Source organism: Mugil cephalus, chromosome 18 (genome assembly GCF_022458985.1).
Source record: "Mugil cephalus isolate CIBA_MC_2020 chromosome 18, CIBA_Mcephalus_1.1, whole genome shotgun sequence".
In the NCBI taxonomy this organism is placed as follows: domain Eukaryota; kingdom Metazoa; phylum Chordata; class Actinopteri; order Mugiliformes; family Mugilidae; genus Mugil; species Mugil cephalus.
The window spans coordinates 11,830,758-11,854,941 of record NC_061787.1 but is presented as its reverse complement, the minus strand read 5'-3'; the positions used below and the strand labels follow the sequence as shown (position 1 = coordinate 11,854,941).

Sequence of the window (24,184 nt, the reverse complement as noted above, 5' to 3'; positions counted from 1 at the left end):
CGCCTCCCCCCTTTTTCGCGTTTTTTTCGATCGTTAACGCATTTTGTCTTTTCTCTTTGGCATTTCTTGCGCTTACAAGAGCTGCGGGTTCCTGCAGACTAGGCAGCTACACTGGGGGCAACAATCGTCCTTCTTCCTACAGTTCCAGCTGTCCATCACGGACATTATAGAGTCCATCAGTGACATCACGGTGTGATAGACTCCGCCCACTTGGCCTGTGTCAAGATCAGTATGTGTGAATGCTGGGAAAGCCTTTAGGACACCCGACAGAGCCTCACTAGAGACAGAGGAATCAGAGGTCGCCTTTCACTGTAAAAACATCTCTTTCTGACGTGGGAAAGAACATGCCTTTATTAGTGCAACAGTATGCAGGGGTAAAGGAGGGAGGAGTTTGACCAAAAAGGGGGTATTAAAGGGGCAACAGGATGACTGGAGTTAACTGGTTAAAAGCAAATACCGAGGAGGGGGAGTAGATCTCTTAAAGCAAATGGAGAAGCGAGACAATTTGTTGCATCTTTTCAGGGATGCAAACAAATTGCCCCCTGAAACCCACACAGGCATTTGGACTCATGGTTAGCCATAGACATTTCTATCTGATGGCAACAGCCAAAAAAAAAAAAGCAAAGAGGGGAGAAGCTCGGTCTAAGGGAGGAAGCAGCTTTATCATCAACATTCGTCGCCAGTTTAAAAACACAACCGGGGCGCTCTTTGACCACAGTGCTCCGCAGCGAAAGGGCAGAGAAAGGTAAACCCACCACAGAGTCGGTCCGCCAAAGGCAGCGCGTTACCTGATACTTCACCCTGCGACGTGCCCGTCCGCCCGATGTTGGTGAGCAGGTGGTCGATGTTGGGGACGGGCTGGGACTCCACGGCGCTCTCCTCCTGGGACACGGTCTGGAAGGAGCGGATCAGGGGTCAGATACGGATAATCAAAGTCAAATTTACTGTCAATTCTGACACATGCAACACAACAAAGGCCTACGGTGCAGGAATTATACAAGACACATAAACAAAAAATGTGCAAATGTTGAGATTTAAAAGGAGGATAAAAAATATGTATATAAAATATAGCTTGTATATACAAAGTAGATAGATTCCTATGCTGGCGGTAGTTGATGTTGCTACTTGATCCTTACAAGTTGTAACTGAAATAATCCTAAATTATTCACCTAAAATGTTTAATTCATTAGAAGAACAAAGTAATTTGACGGCAGCGATGCCTGTACCCACCACTGGATCTTCGTTTCCCTCTTCTGTGAAAAACCAGTCATACTAGAAGAAAGAAATATCATCATTAAAACTTTACGTTTTTGTTTTATATGTGTGAATCTGTGGCGCTTGTAGGAAGGGGCGCTCACGTTTTGAATGAGGGTCTCCACTATCTTGTACTGGTCTGGCATGTGCGTCACCATGTGGGTCATGTTGTCCTCGGTGGTCCGCACCAGAGTGGGGCCGAACACGATGGCCAGGTTCCTTGGCTCCATCTGAAACGAAGGAAAAGTGAATTCACATCAATAATCCTGCACGATGGTTGATTATTTATTTATTTTTTTTAAATCTGTCACATTGAGTTTAATACCTTATTTTTCTCTGAGTTTTCAGCCACGGTTTTTAGATGAGCTGAGAGGAACTTGAGGGTCTCGTAGTGATGATCCGGTAACTCATGCAACTGTAATTAAATCAAATTAAAGAAATTAAATAATTTTTTTCTGCCTGCCGCTCTGCATTGCCACACATTTGCTGATATGATTCATGCAAAGTGCTGCATTGAACACAAACTTTGTGAGCTTCACAACAACACATCACCCACACATCACCCCAGTGCAGAAACACATAAAAATAAGTTTAAAAATAAATAACCCAGAACAGAATTATCATAACTCACCATCCTCTTGATCACTTTCAGTCTTTCCACCGGGTCTTCTATTCTGTTAGCCTCTATAAAGTCTGCGTACCTATCTGCAGGAGGAAATTAAAGAAGTCATCTTTCTTCTAATGAAAAATGCAGTTCTCACTTTTGGCCACTAGATGGCGGAGTCGCCTTACCATTGGTGAACAACGGCTCAGGAAGTTTCCGAAAGAAGGACTTCAGTAAACTGCTGATCACGTTGAGGTCCCTCCATTTCTGTAAAAGAAGACGATTGATAGTTTTCTTTTAGTTTCACTACTGCACTCACATTAGCTGCTGGCTGATCCAGAAATACCAGCTCACCCTGCGGTTCCACTCTTTGACGTCTCAAAATATCTAATTTTAAAGATTGACACATTACGGGCAAGCGTGCAAAAATGTCAACGTGCAGCTCATGCGGCACAATAACAACGTGACTTTGTGTCATGAGACGCCAAGGGGAGTTTATTTAAAGCAACGGCGGATCGATAACGGGGCACTCACATCGTCCTGGATATCGATGTCGTTCATGCCCTTGTTGTTGAGCTCCTCCTGCATGTTGGAGATGGCGGCGTTGTTTCCAGGGACTCTGTAGATGCCCGTGTACTCCAGTCCTCTCTCCTCCACCAGCTTACAACAAACCTCCACGATCAGAGGAACAAACTGGGAGAAGAGGGAAATATTTAAAAAACCCCATTTAAGTACACGAATCCAAGTAACGCTGTTTATTTTGTGTTGTAGCTGCAGATAAAATCAGCAGGAACCTTGTTGGTCTGTGCAGGAGGACAGTCGTCCAGTCTCACTCCGAACGTCACCCCGGGTGACGGCTTCTTCTCGAAAGGTTTCCTCATGAGTCCGGGGATGCCCTTCCGCCATGTTCCTTTGTCCTTCGGAGGGCTGGTGTCATCTGCACACAGATTTTATAAAACATCATCAGCGTATCTTACACATTAAATCTGCTTACACGTATAGGGAGGGAACACAAAACTCTCGTCCTACCTTTGTGCATGCTCTTCTTCTCCTGCTCTGGTTTGGGTGAATGTGGACTCGTGGCTTTGGTCTCTCCTTTGCCTCCCAGCAGCGTCTGTCTGATGCTCAGCGACTGTCGTGAAGGTCTGGGTGACGGCTCCGTCTTACTTCCAGTCGGGCTGCGTGAAACATGAACAAATCAGTCCCCACCGATCTCCCGCCTTGGTCCCACCTACCCTCTCCTCTCCTCTTTGCCCATACCTCATCAAGGTGTTGTACTCCTTGATCTTCCTGCTGATGAGGTCATGACTGGTGAAGGCTGCGTTCTGAATGAAAAGAAGGGCAGAGCAGAACGGACGTGAGACACAATAGACGAGGTTTAAGGCATCAGGTGCCGCGCAGGCCGTCTCTATATGACCTGCTGCTATCAGGTAACAAAGGTGAGACCATTGGAATGCCACAGTATGGACGGCCCGGTCATGTCCTCAAAAGAGAGGGGAAACGCTGGCTTAAATTACAAATGGGCGCAGACACACCTATTTAATGCAGCATGGGAAGCATATATGAAGAAACATCAAGGTCTAACTGTGCAAAAACAGAACAACTTGATATTTTCTGCAGGATTCATTTGCTCACATACAAATCAGAACCTAGCAAGTGTCAGTTCTTCGTGTGTAGGTGGATGTTTGCACGATTTGACCATTCGTAGGGCAGAAAATTATTACAACTGCTAATTAATATGCACGTTACCCTTTCTGTGTAGTCTATTAATTGTTAAACAACAACAAATATCAAATGTCAGACCAGGGAAACCAGCACAGATCTGAGACAGTGTTTTGCATGAACAATCAAATGTATTAAAAGTATCTTAACCGATGTGCAGTGTCAGAACATAATCCTTTTCTTTGTTAGCTTTATATTATGATTTTGGCACTTTTCTCCTTGAAATTGTTATGTGTTTGAAGATGAGCAATAGCTGAACATCTCATCTTACGTATGCAGCCCTACGTCTTGTGCGTCACATGTCCACATGCATGATTTGTACCTCCTCATCCAGGTTGCTGTTCTCCTGTATGACTCTGATCCAGGCCAGCATGTCCTCTCTGTCCTCAGCCTGGAACAGGTACTCGCAGTCCGACGTGGTCAGCCTCAGCACGTTCTTCCGCTTCGTGTCGCTGTAGGAGATGTCGATCAGACAGGCCTTGATGCTGATGGGGACGGGCTCGTCCACCGCCTGACAGTTGGCGTGGGCCTGTCCTTCCTTTTTGTCTTTGTACAGGCAGAGGTAGTGGCCCCTCAGCACGGCGTACATCTGCTTCCATGGCCTCATGCCTCCTCCGCGCTGCACGAAACAGGAACAAGAGGAGCTTTTAAAAAACCGAATGGAAGGAATTAAACTGTAACCGTCTTTTCTGCGAGGAGTCTACTGCTGGAATCATAACACACGATCCCTGCCTCGAGGGCAGACCCGTCACTGTTTATAAAACAAGTCATGAAGTAGGTCAAGTAACGCTGATGGTCGTAGTTTACGTAGCGGCGGCGCACACCTTCCCCTTATCTGCGTGAAGCTGCTTGAAATGCAGCAAACCCTCCTTGGAGGCGTCGCAGAAGATGTCGGACGAAGAGTCTCTCCTGGAGCCCGAGTCTTCTGAGGACCTGTCAGCAGCCTGAGAGGGAACAGAAAACAAAGCTGAAGTAAACTTTAAAAACAGAAAGGCTTTGTGACACTCGCTCTTAAACTGAGAATGTAAACTCCACCACGTTTTCAATTAATTATTTACCCAAAAAAAAAAAAAAAAAGGCCTGAGGCGTGTTGCTTTTACAGCTGTCCCATTTCCATAATATATTCAAATCGCACAGGAGAGAACTTTTATCTTCTTCAGTGCTGATAAACCTTGTTGCAGGAAGTGCAGATAAAACCGTCAAGTGACACGTGAGAGCAGCTGGCACAGAGCGCAGTGTTTGGTCAGAACAACTCACCTTCCTGAGACTTTTCAGACCAGGAATCAAAGTCCTCCTACATGGAAGAGAAAAAAAAAACGTCACAATAGAGAAAGATTAAGGATTAAGAATGAGAAACGCGCCCATTTAAAGGTTTAAATGAGGCTCAAAACTTTTGTTTTGAGCCTCATTTGAGCCTTACTAAAATCTGGGTTAATCACAGGAGTTTAAGGAAACAGGTTTCGTCTTCTGCACTTTGTCTGATGTGATGACACATGTGAAACTCACCCCTTGCTCTCCTCCCGGTAGTTATCGAGCCCTTCGTCGTACGACTTGGACCGCTCGGTTTTCGTACCAGAATCTGACTCAATAATTGTGAGACGGAGAGAATCTATTAAAAGAGGGTCACAAAATTATTTGAATCTGTCCAAAAGCTGCACTGTTAAAATGTCATTTAGCTTATCAGAGCAGCTTTTTCAAGAAAAACCTAAACTAATTCAAACCTTGGTCATGTGACAGCTGGCGTCGGAGGAGGGGGGACGGAGAGGTGGGGCTGGGTGGGATGGTGGTGATGACGGGCGTTCCTGATATCACAGCAGAGGCAGGGATGAGTGTGCTGTCCTGGTCAGTGCTGGGGCTGGACGGTTCATCTGAAGACAGAAATGAGTTTTAATTACTCTGTTCGGCTTTAATCTGACTCATAAGAGCAAAACTTTGGGCACCTGGCTATAGTCTCCTTTACTCCACAACACCTCCTCCTCAAATGTAATTTCTTTGTCACTGATGCCTTCCCAAACAAGAGACACGTCACTAAGAAGGCTTGTCACAGGTTTACTTAGCGTAATCTTGCTATTCATTGGATTTGTGACTAGGAAAGGGATAATCTTGCTGATATAAATCTTTTAACTGCTGGTGAATAATACATTGACCCCAATAACTTATTATAAGTCTACCTGGTTAGGGTGTGGACGCTGACTCCTTCCGTGGAGCTTGAATGAATGAATGTCCTGTTATAAAGCTACTGAGACACTTTTTATGGGTGAAATAAAAATAATTATCATTACATGTGAAGAGGGGCAGGATCCAGCGCTACATGAAAGCGCCGGACGACTTTTTCACCTCAATAAACGTTTCACAAAAGGCAGTATAATTCTGCGATAAGCATGAGACGAAAGCGGAGTGATGCAGACGGAGACACCAGCCAGCCAGCGGTGACGCGCCGCTTTGTCCGATAAGCGCACACACCTCTCCTCACACACAAAACACCGTGCAGTCGGCCAGTGTTACATCACCACAGACAAGACTGGGTCATAGCGTCTGATATGCAATATCAGCGAGATGGCAAGCCCTAAAACCAAACTAGGAGGCGCTGAGCAAACACTTGCGCAAATGAATCATATCAGCAAACGTGCGGCGATGCAGAGCGGCAGGCAGCTCCGATCGGCATAATAAACTCTTTGTGAGGAGCGAAAGCAGAATTATTCAGCAGACTTATCGTCCTGTGATGTCAGGCGGGAAAACAATGCGTCGTAAATTCATTTTGCAAAGTGTCACAGCTGTTTAACTGTTATAACGTGTGCAGAAACAAAGATCTAAAAGATTACATTCCCCTGGATGCCGGAGTATTGATGCACATCTTCTACGTTCAATGGCACGATTTAATACGAACCATCTGATGTGTTTGTTGGTTGGCTACACATGATGGCTGCGAGGTCTCTCTCCACTCAAACCTCAAAAACATCTCCCATGACACTGCAAACCTCATTTCTGCCAAGGCAGCCAGATGCCCATTTCATTTAATCACTTGTTTATATACCTCTAATTCTGTTTCTGGGAAGACGGTGGCAGCCAGTGAGGTTTGACACGCACAGTTACAATTTATTTTCTACGAGATGTCAGGTTTGGACATAAAGATTGATTTAGCTGCACTCTTTGGTTTTAAGCTAAATCAATCTTTAAAGGAATGCAACGGCCAGGAGATGGTTAGCTTAGCATAACGACTGGAAACTGGAGTTAAACAACAATCCTGGATCCGTCCAATGATAATATGATTTTAAAAACGGTATGTGGATTTCTTTCAGTGAGATCGGGCCAACTTCCATTTGGTTGTTGGATAATCCATCACTTACATCTCAAAATAAACCACGTTTAACATTTCAATTAGCTACAGTATCTTTGGAGGTGCTTGTAGGTGGAGTTTGGTTTCTGTAAACAGCCTGGTTCAGTCCATTCTTTATGCTAAGCTAAGCTAAGCTAAGCTAAGCTAAGCTAAGCTAAGCTCTCTGCAGGCCGTAGGTTAAACTTTAACATTTTTTCAGTAAATTTTAGTAGTCGTCTCATTTCGATTTCCGCAAATAATACATTTTATTGACAGGATCAACCATCGTTTGTCATAATCGGGAAAAAAGGGACAGATTGTTTTAATGATTTCTCTCCACCCTCTGAAAAAATACAAATCGCTGGTGTTAAGAAACACTTGGGATGTTTATCTAATCTGGATCTTAGAGCAACGCGCTAAAAAGCAAATGCTTGTTTGTAGGAAGACGTGCGATGATGTAAGAGGACATGATTAACTCCAGACGAGAGCTGATCTTATTGGGTGATAATGAGTCTTGGCATCTTGTTCGTGAGGCTGTTGGAGGAGAATCCAGCCGCTACTAAACAAAACTCAAACCTGCTATCAGCAATCTTTGGAGGCGCTGGTGATACCCAGGTCAACGCAGTCTTTATGCTAACTACAGGCTGCCGGTCTTGTTAACTGACTAATACGCGTCATCGACATAGTTTTAACGTTTTCCAGTGACGCTGAGAAAAACAATTCAAAGCTCTGTGACCTTAATCGAATCTGGATCTAAATCCAGCGAACTAAAAAGCGAGTGCTTGTTTGTCTGGCGAGAAGTGATGATGGAGGAGGATATGATTAACCTCCAGCAAGAGCCGCTCTCACTCGATGATAATGAGTCACCAATGAAGACACAACTAAGGCACCGAGGTCGAGTCCAAGCTTGTCAGCCGCTGAAGCTGGCAAGAAACGCGAACAGACAGACGATGCATCAACACCACAACATGGGAATACAGCGATCGGTTCAACTCGAGCGTGTTATGAAAGCAGTGTGTGATGCCTAACGCAGCAAAGGAGGAATCATCGCAAACAAGAGGAGACGTGACATGTTGCATGTACTGTAGCGGCGTCGGTTCCCAGCACACAATCTTTGGCAGGCGGCACAGAAGTTTTTCCACTTATTTTTTGGAGCCATACTATGAAATCCAACTGAAGCAGATTGCTGAAGGAATGCTTTTATTTCTCCGTTATGTCACAGTCCATTAGGACGATGTTCTCCCTCTGTGCAACACGGGAGGAAACATGAGACGTTTCAAGTGGTGCGAGTTCACGTGTGCCCAGTGAAAGACGATTTGAGTGCGTCACGTATGTCATGTTTGCCTGCAGCCCAGTGGTGTCACATAATCACACGCCTGACATCGAAATGCTGCCAGGAAACTGTTCCTGTTAGCATGTAAATACCTGCACGACATGTGACTGAAACGTCAGAAAGACTGATTTAAAAGTGTGACATTAGAAACATGCAATGATATTAGGGCTTTAAATGTTTGTGTGATGATACACGTCCATGATGTCATTGAGAAATAACAGATTTTCTTGTGAAAGTCAAGTGGGGCAACAATAGACAAGTTTCCACTTGATTTTCAATGCATTCTTGTGATTAAACACATAAGCTACTGAAGCTGTCGGTTGCGGCAGTTTTTTTTTTTTTTTTTTTTCGGGGTGATTTGTTTTACACGGGAAAAAGAAAAATAAGGGAGATGCTTGACCATGTCAATCCACGCGTGAACATTTCTGCAAAAATAAACCTGCTTCTAAACAAGTTATAAATAAATAAAAGTATTCACACATTATCTCATTTGCAACTGCAGTTCAAGTCCTATGAGGAAATTTCCACATTTTAAGTTTAGTTTCCATACAGACTTTTTCCGCATGACCGATGTGTGTTTTTGTTTAACAATCACTGTTAACACTTCAGGATTTATTTTTGTCTTAGTGCCAACAGCAAGGGATTTCCCCAAACAGAAATACTTTCTGATCTTCATCAGGAACTGTCAGGTCAAGTAAACAACCACGAAAAGATTTTGGTTGAGGATTTGATGCCAACTTTTGGCAACACGTGATTCTACAAACATGTTTTGGTTTGATCGTGAATGACAACACTTGTGTTTGTTTACACTGCGAATTGAGGTGTGAATCAGAAGAAGACGTCTTACCAATGAAGGGGATTGAATCCAGAGAGTCATCCAGGTTGCTGGAGCCAGACTTTTGTCGTGTGTCTCCCAGCCTTCTCAGATGCATCTCTCTGCAGCTCTCGTTAGACATCCAGCACATGGCGCCATCTGCAGAGCCTGCCTTCACCAACGGTGGCGACTTATGAGTCACTCCTCTCTGGTTGTCGTTAACGGCTAGTACGTAGGACGGAGGGCGAACGTGAGAGTGAGAGTTTTTGTCTCTTCTCAGGACGACGACTGTTGCGTCAGGTCCTTCTACGCCTTCTGCAACGCCGCCGTTAGTCCGTACGAGTGCGCCTGTGGAACTAGAGGTTTCCTTCACCTTTGGTTTTTGGGCCACGCCTCCATTAGTGGCGGGGGAACCGGAGGAAGAGGCGACAGCTTGTTGTCTCTGAATGGGCAGTTTAGAGGAGGGACCTGAGCAAGAGGAGGATCTGGCCGCCAACCCGGCCTCTGACCTGCTCTCCATTTTCAGACTGTCGGCCCTGGCCCTGATCTGTAGGTGTGGCAGTGAGGGGTAGCCCATATGGTTTCCTATGTTAGCTCTTTGGTCTTTAAGAGGGTCTGCGGTTTTAGTGGGGGATAAGGCAGGCGAGGGGTCTGACATGGCGTTTTTAACAGGCAGACGCGAGGGCCTCGTTAAGAAATCTGTCCTGGATGATAGTGCAGAATCCGTTGTACCTTTAGTAAACACAGGAGCAGCTAACGGGGAGTTTGATAATAAACTTCCTCGCCCTTCTTCTTCTTCTGGTCCAGTGAGACTCCTGTTCTGATGAGGTAAAGCTCTCAGGCCTGCTCCCTGCCTGCTAGCTCTAGCTTCCTCTCCCTGGCACAGCAGCACCCTGTCCTCCAACCCTGCCTTATCTCCAGAAACAGCCCCTCCCGACTCCGGAGGCCGCTGGACCAGATAGTCGCAAGACCGTGCCCGGGGTTTGGGGGCTCCTGTTTGGGTGGAAAAAGGTAGAGCATCTTGGGACACGCTGCGGGGCCAGTTCCTAGTCGGTATCGTCCTTTCTAATCCACTTTCTAGCCTCTCCTGCGAGGCGCTGCGTAATGGAGCTGTCGCTGCAGCACTCTGACTACCGGCATCCACCCCACGGTCAGTGGATGCGCTCCTTCGTTTGACCTGGGAGCCCAGTCCCGCTCTCTGACTGGTACAAGAAGAAGGTGGAGTGCGTTGCTGGGTGTAGGCAGAACTGGAATTGGCAGCTGCACGCAAGCTGTCCAAGCGCTCCTGGATGGTTCGGCAGCCGTATGTGTGCAGCCTCTTGGCGTCAATGTAGTCCTTATAGGTGGTGTAGTTCCTCCAGTCAATGTTCTGGTGCGGGGAGGTGGAGGGGGCGGTGGGAGAAGGTGAGTAGTGGTTGGCGCTTGGTGAAACGGCAGTGGAGAATGTGTCCGGTGAGGCAGTAGTGAGAGGGGCCCGTACAGGAGTTAAGGTGTCCGGGTAGACCGTAGGTCTAGAAGTTGATGAAGGGGAGTAGACTGGGGTTTCTGTGGGCCGGGACGAGGGGTACTGCAACTGTGCACCCCCAGGTACTGAGGGGATGAGGGGTCTGGGTCTGGCTGAGCCAGAATCTGCTGAAGGGCCATACCGGTTTTCCTCTGTCCTGTGGCTGGGTCCAGCCCGAGCCACTCTGGACCCTCTGTCAACTAGGTCAGGAGGCATGGCAACTGTCCTCGCATTCTCACTGCAGACGCACACCACCGTCTGAGACTTTGACGTCTGCTGGGGCGGAGGAGACGGCGGAACGGGGATCTCCACCCGATAGCTTTTCTCCGCAGGCCCCCCTCGTCTTCCTGGTCCCTGCGCAGCCCCTCTGGTCGTCTCGCCAACAGATGCGGGGTCTGATGACTGGGCCATGCCCGCAGCTTTAACTTCTATCCGTGGGTAGCATATGGGAGGGGGCTCGGGGATGTTCTGGGCATTTCCGCTGTACGCCTCATTTCCTTTGAGGTATGCATCCTGGGAATACGCCTGCAAGAGATTACGGGACATATCATTCTGGTTGCAGAGAAGTTTAAGCGCTAAAGTAGATCACATTAAACTCAGAGACAGCGATAAATTCAACTTTACTAAAAGACACTCACAGAGCAGCGAGTAAGTTTTTATAGAGACACAAAGAGTGTTTAACTAGGGTTTTACCACTGTTGGCTAACTTCTTTGTGATTCATTTATTGCCACGTCTCATCTTCACGTTTCTAAAACGACCATGGTCTTAAAACTTGGTAGGCTGGTAATCTGAGACTCTCATTTATTAACAAGAGTCTTTGTGTGAGCTGATGAGATTATCAGCAACACAAACACTGCTGCTGCTTTCCCTCAGCCAACCGTAAATGACAGACGTACAGCTGGATTCAGCCCTTCCATAACAATAAAAAAAAAAAACAGCCATATAAACATAGTGCTCCGGTAATATTCCTCTAAAGCGAGCACCGTTAACAGTTCCTTGGTCTTTCCCCGAGAGGCAGAAAACAAATATGGACCATGACACACACTGAATGCCCTGAAAAGCAACAGATGTGGATAAGTGGGTTAAAAGAATGCCAGAGAAAGAAAGAGAAATAGAGAATCGAGAATAAACCCGTGGAGCCGGAGTGAGGATTAAGCTGGCAGGCGCCTACCCACCTTAGGTACCGGAGAGTGAGCCCTGAGGCATGAGGAGAGGGTGAACGGGGGTCTCCTCTTTCTGCTGTTGCCAGCTAACGCTACTTCTGTCAGCATGGCTCCACAACTCAACAGTCACTGTAGCAACTAACTCCCCGATTCAAACACGTTTCTAGCCACAATCCTATTCACGCTCCACGGTCGGGTTCAGAGGAAAACTCCTGGCTGCGAATCGAACAAGATATATTTCCACATCCTTTCAGCGCTCTTGAGAAAATGAAAGAGAGAGAGCTGTGGCGTTGGACTTTAATCGATAGCACTCTACCTGAGGTGTCAGGTTACAGCTGCATTACCAGCAGCACCGCATTGGTTCCTCCCCTTAGATAAGTCACACGGTTAAATAGAAACCAATTTCCTTATGATGGAAAGTACGTAGAGAAATGTTTGAGGTCTGCTGACAGTTGACTTAAGCTGTTTGTTTTTCCACCTACCTGCTATTCAGGAAAAGAAAAACCTTACCCATGTACACTAATAACAATCTTACGCATTAATGATAAAATTCCCCAGAACACAAAAGGGAAACATATTTGATGTTTTCGGTAACTGTAAGTGCAAAGCTCTTAAAGTGGTGTTACAACAGATGTGAATGACCAGGAAAGTTAGTATGATTTCCCTCCTTACCAGAGCAGTGATATCCCTGGAAAACTGCAGTCCACAGGTTAGATAAGGGCAAGCAGAGAGAAGAAAAGGGGGAATAAAGAGAAGCAAACAGGTGAGCATTAAGAGGAAAGACTCCACAGATGGAGGTGAGACACCTTCAAACCTGACTTCAGCAAAGGCTAAAAATACATCTTGCTGTGGGAATGCTGAACAAAGACATCTCACAGTCACAGTCGAAGTGAACAAAATAATAACGAGTAAACTCCAGCAGTGCTGTTGCATGTTTGTTTTTGTTTCCCCTCAGAATTTCCTCCTCTTACCCTCATGCACTCCTTCCAAAAGCGTATTCTGTTGGCTTTCTTCCTCTTGTCAACATACTCTGCATTTCTTCCCTTTGTCACTCTCACCTGCTCACCGCGGTACCTCCCCTTCCACCCTCTGGCTTCATTTCACTCAGGACCTTATCGGTGGTGTTCTCCCTCCACTCTCTTTCCACATCTCTGTCATCTGTCAGATGCTGCTGCGCTATCATACGCTCTCTTTAGGGTGAGCATAACTTCACGCCTGCTTGATCTGCTGCACTGGCTTCCTCCCTGTAAACAGTTTGCTGAGAGGAGTCAGCTGACTGCAGCTGCGCTCCCTCCGGTCGTGAGTGGATCCCAAAACACCAAAACACACTTAACAACGGACACATTTTCTGATACTTGTGTTCTTATGCACATGCCTTCGCTGATCTTATCAAACCAATACTGATGTAACCTGCAAGGTTAAGAGCCAAATTTAACTCTTATCAGAATATGACTCTAATAACCTCTGTACACCAATAAATAGCGCTACAACCAATCAGAGCGACAAATTATGTCACATAGGCTTCTCGATAAATTATCTTTATTGCCGTTAATATTAAGTAACAAAAGTTCTGTAGGTCATTTGACTCTGTCAGACTTCTGATTGGTGGTCAGCTGACCAGTCCCCTTTTTCAAGCCCCGCCTCCCCATGTTACAGTTGCTAGGTTGCAAAAATTAAAGCAGAGGCCTAGAAAACATCAAAAACCTGTACTAACACGGTCTAAAGGTAGCTAACGTTGAGGTGATGCAGCTAATGTTAGCAACGTAACTAATGTTGACATTGAAAAAGTTACTAGTCGTTTCACCAGTTTCTATATTTTATTTCACCCACAGTGGTTGTCTGCAGGTTTTTCAGATGGTTTTCTCTGGAGGGGGTGGGGCTTGACTAATGGGAGGAGTCGTCTGATTGGTCGTCAGCAGACCAATTAAAAAGTCAAAAAAAGCTCAATTAATATTTAACACTAGGAAGATTTGTCAACTATCTGCCTCTTTTTTTTGCACATTCATACATAATCATATGTTTTATATATTGTTTATACATTATATTTATTATTATTTTATTTTACGTCTTTATTGCACCAAACACCAGGACAAATTTCCTGTGTGTGAGTGAACTGTCCAAATGATTAATTGTCTTGAAGTAGTCAAAACCCATCCTTTATTCGACTTTAATAACATCTCACAAACTGTAAAGTACAAACACAAGCCATCAAACTCTGGATTTATTTTGACTCTTGTTTTCCACAAAGCAGCTAATTGCCTCATTTGATTCTCTCGGCCTCGTGAGCGCTCACACTCATTCCAAGACGCCAAAAGCAAGTTTCTGTGGCTTCTGGTGAGCCACGGCCGAGCTAACGAGCTATGTGAGGAATTTAGCAACACATGGAAAGATCTGAAATTCACAAACAGAGGTGAGAAATATGTGGCGACTGGTCGGACATGACTTGGCGTCGTTTTTATCGTCTGTGTGGCTCTGGACCTTGACTGATGTCTTTAGCTGGATGTTTAAGTCACCGAGTTCACCAGCCCGATTAGAAGATTTTGATCGATACTTTTCACAATTAGATTTACATTTTTGAGAACTAATGGTCTTCAGGTTCAGTATCAGGGTGGTTGGAAAAACCGATGTGATTACAACAACTAGAGCTGTTCTCCCTGAGGGTCAATCCTGTGGTTGTATCATATGATCACAATGCGGGTCCGGATCAACTGTTTCTGATTCACTCGAGTTAGCATCCACTGGAATCTGAAAAGTTAGGTCCCCAGCAAAAGACTCAGACAGAGGACGTCGCCTTTCTTAAAGGGACCGTCGAGCTTTTCACTCAGATGGATGAAATAAAGAAGATAAAATAAATATCACATGTTTGAGAGGACTCGAGAGTAACAATTACCGATGATTGAAAACTTACCAGCTGCAAAATGTCCTCATCCTTTGGCATCACGCAGAGCTCCAGTGAGGCATCGCTGATGGATGATGAGAAAAGACACTGTTATAACACATGGCTCAGAGTGTAGACAGGTAAACACTCCACTGTATGAAGCCATAGCTGCAGTTTAATGAACTGTAAATGATCAGTGATAAGAAAACAAATCTCTCTGGGAAAACTCGACGCGTTGCGCAACGTCTCCTTTTCTCTTACTAGACACAAATATGCTCACTTGACAGTTCATTAGGTACACTAGTGAAAACAAATACACTCTAATATAACAGTCCTGCTTACATTTTGGAGGCTGTGGTTTGTTTGCCTGGTATAACAAGGCGTTGGGCGAGTTTCAACAGATACAGAGAAAAGAGAATTTCTCGGCTTGCAACCGGATTGTCCTAAAAACTAGGCATCTTGTTCTACATGGCTGTTACTCTTCTGTCCATCGCAGAATAAAGCCCGTCCAAACAATTTGACCGGCCTTGTAAAGTCTTTGCTGAGGCATAATCAGTTCTCAGTGGAAGGACTCCAGACCAACGTCCCCTCTCAAAACTCGTGTGGGCAGAGGAAATTGGCGTCCGAGCTAGCGGTTTCTAGTCCTGTTGAATTTTATTGTGTTGTACTGCAGCAACACACACATTATGATATTATTTTGTCAGCCCCATTTTAGTAAATCACAGAAACACTTCTAACACGAGCCACTTTAACCGCACCGCAAACTACATCCTCCAGAATGATCAGCCGGTTGAATTACGTCCTTCCTGATTCTGTTGCGACATAAACCGAACATTAAAATGAACTTAAGGGAGGCGAGGATGGAGATCTCACCTGTTCTGGATCAATGCTATGACCTGGGAGTACGTCTTTCCAATGATGCTCTCTCCGTTCACCTTCACGATCCGATCCCCTGAGCAGAACAAAGGCAAGAAATCACAAACCTGCCGTTTGCCGCCAGCGTTCGCTTCTGCGCCGTTCGGTAAAAAGATCCGAAATCCAGCCATTATGATTATTGAACGAAGAGACCACTCCGGAGCGGCTCGTTCCAACACAAACACATCCTCCGTGTTTACTTTAAAGGAGAATGCCAATACATGTTTGTTTGAAGGACCCCATGCTGGGACCCATCTCCATTCAACTTTTCTGAAGATGGCCATCTCACAGGAAGCAAGGCGAGGTGAGGTTAGGGGAGAAACTAGATAATTGTGGGAAAACACTGCACTCCCCTGTCCCAGGAGAAAAGAGGAGAGCGATACAGATAAAGGCAGACAGCTTAAAGGGCTTGTCCGGACCACTTAACATTTCCTGTAACACAGAGTGCTAACCTGGCAACACTGCTGACAGTACAAGGCTTCAACCTCCACCTCTGTTTCAGGAAAACTGGAAGGAGGTGATTCATGCTTTCACCAGAAGAGAGTATTTTTTTTTTTTATGCCCGCTGCTTAAAATTAGACGTGATTCATGTTTTAATAAGAGAAGAAAGAAGGTATGAAAGGCTAAAATAACACATTACACTTTATTCAACCTCCCACGGAGGAGCCATCTGTTATTTTGTAACCCATATCTGTTTATGAGGAAGTTACCTACAGTAGAGACGTGAAGAAATCTTGGCATCAGGAAGCGCTTTTGGGAGTTAATCGCGAGAAGGAGCGCAGCGGTCCCCATGGAGACTGTGTGCGCGTGTGTGTGTGTGTGTTACGAGTGCTAACGCGTGTTTGTGTGTACCTGTACAGAGTCCAGCTCCGTGGGCGGGGCCTCCCTCCTTCACTTGCTTGACGAAAATGGTGTCCATTGGCTCCAGACGGTTTCTCTGTCTCCCTGGCAACGACAGAGAGAGGGGGAGAGAGCAGGCGATTGGTCAAACGGGGGAAGAGGAAGAAGCAGAGTTACAACTGGGCCACGCTGCGCTGAAACATGTGGGAAGATGTTAAAGCCTCGAATGAAATACTTCATATTCCACCCAAGTTGTGTTTTTTTTTTTTTCCTCCTTCACTTTCCACTTCAGGCACTGAACCGATGCAAATGATGACAAATGACTGGAAAATTGTGGCAAATATGTGAAGTCAAATTGAAGTTTTACACTTTAGGAACCATTAAAACAAACTAATGGTCTTTAATACTAAACCATTACTTCAATTTGGAGAAAACTATCCCATTCAGACAAAAATATGTGAAGAATTGCTGCTTTTCTTATGGTGGTGAAATTCTGAAAACAACCAAAAAAAACATCCAGAAACTAGTTTGCATGAATTTTCCTCCACTGGTGATGAAGAGCATTTCAGTATTTCTTCAGTTGATTACGTCTCTCTGGAAAAACACGTGTTCTAAGATCAGGATTTAGTGTTTATTGTCATTTCAGTGTCATGGGTGAATCCCACTCTATCAGACAATAATTATTTATTCCTTATTATGAGAAAAAAAAGCATCTCCTAAACATTTGTGTGGCTTCACACTGGGGGACATTTTTAAACGTGTTGCCTAGCAACAATTTAAACTATAATTAAATAATTATAAAAAGGCAATAATGATAATAATAAAAAATAGGCAACATGAGGCAACAGAACTAAAGAATGTGTGACTGTATTACTAAGATTTAATTGATAATAAAAAGTAATTGCTTAATAATTTTCTCCCAGTCGACTAATACGTTCAGGTCTGCACTTGTGTGCATTAATGGGTTCTTCGTTACACGTTTTTATTGCTTTCAGAATTCAACCACACCCGAAAAATATTAATTTCTCAGCATAAAATGAGTCTTTGGATCTAAAACAAATAACCTGCTTTCACGCTGATTGACTGACAGGTGAGGTGAGGTCACTGTGTGCTGACAAGGTTGCACGCAAACAATCAAAGAGGGTTTGATTTCACGGCGCGTGGTGTGAAGCGCGCCGAGGGAAAACCGGTTCGGCAAAAGCATCTAATTAAAAATCTGTGTGAGATATTTGATATAAATGTATAGTATGTGTATTTGAACAGCTCAGTTATAATTGCCTGTGAGGTAAATAAATAAATAAATAAATAAAGAGGAGGCACCAAAACTGTCTTTCCCAGATAATCTGAGCTGGCCTCAGCTGCCTCTCGGAGCCTGCAGGCTTTGAGGAAGTGCAACATCAGAGCGTCCGACTGTTCTTCCCTCGGGGAACGCCGCGCAAGTACGCGCGCTGCTTTCATGAGTGCCCCTGCGACAAGCTCGCACAGGAGATACATGTATTTACCAGCAGAAGGTAAATTAGACTTTGAGTGTTCTGCAGAGCCCTGAACAGCTGGAGCCAAGCAGATGCGGCCTCAGTTTGCTGCCACTTCAAAGGTGAGGAAAGGTTTTTAGAGTTTCCAAACTTGTAACATTAAACGTAGTCTCGATCCCCCCTTCTTCCTAAAATAATGACCGTGCCAGACTACATACACATGCTGATGAAAACCTGCTGGGAGGAAACATGCAAATGTTTCCAGCAGAGGCTGTTGTAGTGTAACTGAGTCACCTTAAATGTCCTCTTTCCACGCAAGTCAGCACATTTGAAGTAGCACACGCTGCTACCGCCCTCTTATGGCTACGAGAGTTACCGCAGAGGATTAAAATTCACAGCGTGCAACATTAACACATTATCTGTTCAATCATCTCTAATAAAACGGACCACATCAACAAAGAGTTTAAGTGTGGTCAGACTCTAAAGTTCAGAAAAAACAAAGTTTATCTTATCCTCACAAAGAGAGTCGGCACCAGAGCTGCGGTCGGAAAAACAATCCTGCAAACTGAAAGGTCACATGTTTGATTCCCCGGGCAGCCCAGAGAAAGTGAATCACTCTGAAGTCAATAATTAATGCGGCGCGTTTGAGTTAGTCTGGCAGCAGCTGCAGACTCGTTTCTAATCCAGCAGAAGGCAGTAGAGGCCACAAAATGACTCTCAGGTGGGGAGTGAAACTGATAAATCAGAGTTGTATCGACACTCATGTTCACGCTGATACGATCTTATTGGCTGTTTATCACATGACTAAAAACTCAAGCTCTATTTCAACACTTCACAGAGAAAGATTAAAACACGAACCGACGCATTAAGGTGTAACGTTACAGAGACTATTTCGATGTCGACAAACACTACAGGCTGATTCCCAATCTCCAAGCTTCAACTCTGCAGCACAAATTGGATTGTGGAAGTTTCCGTGCCTCACGGCTGGATGAACGGGATTAAATCTGGAAATCTAAAGCTTTGGATATTTTTTTTTTTCAATGCTCCCAACAGTCTTAGCAAAACATTTAAACTACTGTGTGGATTAATGTAATACGTCATCCCGCCTCAAAATGACTTCCAAAGCACAAGTTGAGTAACTGGTGCTACTCTTGGGTGGTGCCAGAGGAAAACGATTAAAAGACACCTCATACTCCAAGCTCATGAAGGCTTTCCACATCACTTCATCTCTTGAGGTCACAGTCTGAAGTTGTGATGAACGGCTCAGACTGAATTTACCTCATTAACAGCATTCAGCACAGCAATATGTGAAGTAAATCACATTATAACTAAATTCCGACTGGATTTTATTCTGACCTCACTCATTCATGAAGTAAAATAAGACGTCAGTGTTTTCTCTAAGTTGTAACTGAGTCTCACAAAAATTACTGACTGTAAGCAGAACTAATATTAACCTCCTTAGACTCTTAAGTTTTAGGTTTTATTGCAGCTTATTCTGCTTCATTTAAACCCGGTGTCCTCATTAGTGGACGCTTTGGCCTGACATCTAGTTGGTAGCAAAGGTTAAAATGTATTTATTTATTTATGCTACTACCAAATTCTATCACGTCTCTAATTAGCCAGTACTCGTTTGAGGACGTTGGGACTTCATTGTTCTCAAATCTGGTTTTGCTCAGATATGTTCAGGTATTTGTTAGGAGGTGACCTGTTGCCCTCTTTTGGTTTACTTTCATGTCTGCTTTTCTCACCTCAGGTGTGTGGAGTGAGCTGCTGATTGCTACGCTGGGGCTGGGCTGCCTTCCCACCTGTTTCACATCTCTCGTTATGTTGAACCATACTTAAGGACTCTCCACTCTACCATTCTCTGCCAGTTCTTCCAGTTGCCAGTCCTCCAGCTAAGCCTCCAGAATTGTATTATTTGTGTATTAGACTTTTTGCTCAAGATCTTTTGTTATTAAAACTTCTGTTGAGCCTGAATATCTGAGTCCTGCGTTTGGGTTCATTCTCTCCCATTTTGCCACGACACTCAACAGTATTAAAATAAACTGATTCATATTTTGTCACACATTGGGTGACTTTATACTAAAATAAATGATGAAATAATCCCAGTGTCCACATGTGAGGACATAATTATTATTATTATTTTTTTTTTTCCAAGAACTACTACTTCCTGTTCAAATGTTCAATGATGCTTAGTTTTTATACGTCTCAGGTCCAACTGAGCCCAAATACCATGGATACCAAGCTCGGGTCTCAGGAGGTTAAAATTCTAGGATTATTCATTGTACGAGTACAAGTTAGTTATTCAGAAGAAAAGCTTCAATAACCCATGTCTGATAGCCTGAACCAACAAAGGTTTTGCATGTTTGAAAAAAATAAAATAATAATTAAAATATGATTCATGGTTCATTTCAAGTTGACTGACAATGCGATTAAACAAGAAATCAACACACGTGTAGTTCCAAAGAGACCAGGAAATATTCAAGGATACACAGTAATGACAGGTGGAAAAACACTTCTGAGATGCTAAGCGGCCAACTAATCACAACTTCAACGCAGTGACCATGTCAGTTCCCTGACTTACGATGCAAAAAATGGAGTTCCCCAAACGTTTACCCAAAGGCGACATCGTGCACAATAGTGGGCCTGGAGCAACTGTGGCAACTGTGTATTTTCTTTTCAAACCACACACCAGCCATTTTTTTTTTTTTTCATGTTCGCCTTGTTTTACCCAGGAACATTTGGGGTGTGGGAAATATACAAGGTTACCTAGGCAACCGGAGACTGGAAGGGAAGGTCCAAGGGGAGATAAAGCTACAAAGTGATGGGAGATGAGCAAAGCAATTTATATAAGGGGAGGATTCATGGCTCTGTAGAAAGTATAAAAATCTCCTTAACTGAGAAAATACCGTGCATTTTTAGTCTGTTTCTTCACATAAGTGCGAATATACAGCCAGTTATATCCTAACTGTGTCTCAACACCTTATCTATTTGACAGTTTGAACCTAGACTTCAACTCAAGCTCATTTACAACCTCAATCAGGTATTTGAATGCATCTGCTGGATGTCTTATATAATCTTTATATCCCTGTTAAAGCGGCTATCAGCTCAGATATCAGTTGTTTATGCTGCATTTTCCTGGTCTGGCAGTCCACTGTTAAACTCCTTCTACTGGCGCTGCTCTCTGGCCTCAACGAGCTCTGGCTTGGCTGCCGTCCCTGGCTGCACAGCTGGGCCTGGTTGTGTGGGCCAGCTCCCCGCTCCCCTGTTGTTTTGGGTTAGATAATGTTATTCTACAGAGGGCTGGGCCCGCTGCCCACTCGCTGCATTAACTCTGGCGTAATACCGTTCTGCCCGACTCGCTGCTCTGTACCATTTGTGTCCCTCCGACATTCAAACCACCGCAACCATATGCAAATGCCCAAATAAACAAAAGTATGCAAAGAATGTACGCAGATGAGTCGAGCGCTGGGTAGAAGGTGTGTGTTTAGATCTTCTGGCAGGTGTCTTCCAGCAGAGATATATAAAAATGGAGGCACATATTTATTCAAATATGAGGTCCCCCTTAGTGCGGGAAGGTCAAAGCACAAGTACACTTTACATAAATCCATAAACTATGGCTCACTTCAAAGGAACAGCGTGTTTTATTGTCAAAGAGGGAAGGCAGAAGATAAAGCCCTCGTGAAAATAAATACGGTAATTCTGTCTTCCATTACCACAAAGAAACACTGTGTGCAGTTCACACGGAGCAGTCCAAACACAACTCTGCCCTGAAAGCCTAAACTCCGCTAAAACACCTGCGTAGCCGAGCCCTGACCTCTTTGAAATGCTTAACGAACCCACTTCCTCGCAAACTGACGCCGAAGCCACTTCAGATGGACAGGTCTCATTTCACTAATCGCTGCACGTTGTAAACAGCTTTTTGTCAGGAGCCTAAACGCGCACACCAGAGCGGGGTGCGTCAGTACGACTCTCAACCCCTCTGTCATTACCATTCGAGCTAACTCAGGTGTGAGTAAACTGCATCTGTGGCATCTTTCCACGACAAGGAATCATAGCCTGAGCAGTAGTGAAAAAGATACAAAAACAATCAGTGTAACCACATATGTCTGACGAGATTTCGTTGATCTTCTAAAACGTCACATAAAAGGAATCCAGGAAGGTGATTATGACTAGTCAGCAACTACCCAGGTTTCACTCTCTAGTTTTCTCACTGAGACTAAAAGGACGGTTCACTCCTTCTTGTTCTGTCTTGTCGTGCTATTAATCCATGCAGATTGTTTTGGGTACCGACACACAAAACCAACATCAAAGAACTACTACTGACTCATGTCTGGAGCAAAAAGTTGCACTTGAACACGCCACAAAGACTACAGCCAACGGCATGCTGGAACATACGCCGATCATCCACAAAATTATGACCACTAACTACAGAAACTGTCTTGTGACAGTTCAGTGCTCTGCTGGGAAACGTTTGGGCCTGGCATTCATTCATGTGGATGTTACTTAGACTTGTACCACCCACCGAGACCAGACCAGGCACTCCCACCCCATAGCAGTGACACAAACCAGCAGGATGCAGCCTGACACAGTCACGTCGACAAGAATAGCGGTTTAGTAACAACAAAAAAAAAAATATGAAGAACAACACAAGGTGTTACGCTCGGCCTCCAAATTTACTAGAACTGATCAAGTATCTGTGGGATGATCCACATAGTATAAACAGTGTTAGGCAGGTGGTCATAATGTTATGCCTGACTGGTGTATGTTCTGCACCTGCATTAAAAGGAAGTAAGTCTCCAGACCAGCAGATGGCAGTAGTCTGTATTCATCGTACAAAAAAGGCAAAGCCGAAGAACTTTTAGCTGGGAAACTAGAAAGAACTTGAAAGTGTTTGGAGAAGCTGGCTCAAACTTTTAGTTTTATTTACTTTCGTCACTTCTGCTTCCCTTCCTGTGGTTGTCTAATCCACGGCAGAATAATGACAAACCTTGAAGGACAATATGCCAGAACTTTAGCTTCACAATTAGCTCGATGTGTTAAGTTTTGGACATACAGTCTGTAGAGATGTTTACCTGAATATAACAGAATTAAATGATGCCAAAATAAATGAAGAAATGTTTTTATCTGTGCCTACATTACCTTACTTTAATACATTCTTGTAAATCAAACATCCTACCACGGTTTAGTATCTGGAACACAAGGTGTGGAAACAATTAAAATTATAACTGGGCAAAAATCACGTAACATAGAGCATGGCTAAATGCCTGCAGGTCTGGGATCAATTAGGCCAAATAAGTCACTTCCAAGAATACGGTATTTCTAACCTGGGAAAGACAAGCCAATGTAGAAATACAAGCATGATGGTCCTGCTCCATCTGTCCACGCGTCCTCTCATCACAACAGTAACACACACGCACGCCTGGTGTTTTTCCCTCCATGGCAGGAAGGTGGTGGAGTACTTTCCATCCCCCTTTTTTTTTTTTTTTTTCTAAGAATTACAAATACCTAAACCCACCCAGGGGAAAGAGGATATGCGCTGACATTACTCTGACACACATATGCAGCAAAAAAAAAAGACAGAAAGAAAGAAAGAAAGAAAAAAGTTGATTCAATGTTTTGTTTCCTTTCTTTAAAAAAAAAATCCAGCGAGGGAGTTAAAGTTCAAATGAGGGAACAAGTGACAAACATCTGGAGACGTATAAAATAAGGCATCTTGCTGAAATGAACTAAAACTGTCCCCTGGCCAGCAATAATCTAATTGTAGCTAAACAACAACAACAACCATACACTGCTGGACTCTTATGGCTGTGATTTGTGAACATGTTTTTTTTTTTTTTTTTTTGCAATGCCAACTATTTGCTATTAGTTTATGCTAAGGTTAGAAGTTCTGTCCTTCTTTTCTTCGTACATAAACATGCAACGCTCGCGGCCAACCCAAACACTGCAGAGGCCAGAAGTTTCTCTTCAAAAACAAACAAGTATGAAAGCTATGCGACCCAACAGGACCGTGTTTGAATGATTTATTATCGTGACGAGCACCTAGCGTTGCAGTGCTAGAACAATGCAGCTTTCTGTTTGGACGTGAGGCGTTTGACACGATATCACCCTGTAAATTACGGGATTATCGATACTGTAATAAGTGACGGTGTAATGAAGAAGGGAAACCGAAGGCTGCATCGGTTTGAAGCTCGGTGTGGCGGATCGCGACCGTCCCCATCTTGGCAGTGCGCGACACAAAAGTGGGTCAAAAGTTGGCCCCCACGCCCCTAATGATGGGGAATAAGAATGAATTCCCCACATTAAGCCTTGATATACCTGGAACAGGTGAGCTGGGAGCTGATCTGAGGGGATTCACTCAGAGTCAA

General features: G+C 44.3%; 1 protein-coding gene across 6 annotated transcripts in view; it reads right to left on the bottom strand.

Annotated features, from left to right (window-relative positions):
- The window catches only part of LOC125024392 (rho GTPase-activating protein 21-like), a 78,309-nt gene that overhangs the window by 5,158 nt on the left and 48,967 nt on the right, over positions 1-24,184 (bottom strand). For 3 of the 6 annotated variants that reach the window (XM_047612125.1, XM_047612126.1, XM_047612122.1), the window contains 20 exons: positions 16,357-16,449; positions 15,463-15,541; positions 14,620-14,674; positions 12,384-12,407; positions 9,077-11,072; positions 5,302-5,448; positions 5,087-5,189; positions 4,838-4,874; positions 4,405-4,524; positions 3,903-4,199; positions 3,119-3,183; positions 2,888-3,036; positions 2,653-2,795; positions 2,393-2,551; positions 2,047-2,125; positions 1,886-1,959; positions 1,580-1,669; positions 1,359-1,484; positions 1,231-1,272; positions 789-894 (listed from right to left, as the gene is read on the bottom strand). In XM_047612125.1, the coding sequence (XP_047468081.1) occupies positions 789-894; positions 1,231-1,272; positions 1,359-1,484; positions 1,580-1,669; positions 1,886-1,959; positions 2,047-2,125; positions 2,393-2,551; positions 2,653-2,795; positions 2,888-3,036; positions 3,119-3,183; positions 3,903-4,199; positions 4,405-4,524; positions 4,838-4,874; positions 5,087-5,189; positions 5,302-5,448; positions 9,077-11,072; positions 12,384-12,407; positions 14,620-14,674; positions 15,463-15,541; positions 16,357-16,449 (3,984 nt within the window). Of the gene's footprint in view, positions 1-788; positions 895-1,230; positions 1,273-1,358; positions 1,485-1,579; positions 1,670-1,885; positions 1,960-2,046; positions 2,126-2,392; positions 2,552-2,652; positions 2,796-2,887; positions 3,037-3,118; positions 3,184-3,902; positions 4,200-4,404; positions 4,525-4,837; positions 4,875-5,086; positions 5,190-5,301; positions 5,449-9,076; positions 11,073-11,723; positions 12,173-12,383; positions 12,408-14,619; positions 14,675-15,462; positions 15,542-16,356; positions 16,450-24,184 lie in introns of those variants that run through there. The other 3 variants (XM_047612124.1, XM_047612123.1, XM_047612127.1) reach the window with 3 other exon arrangements.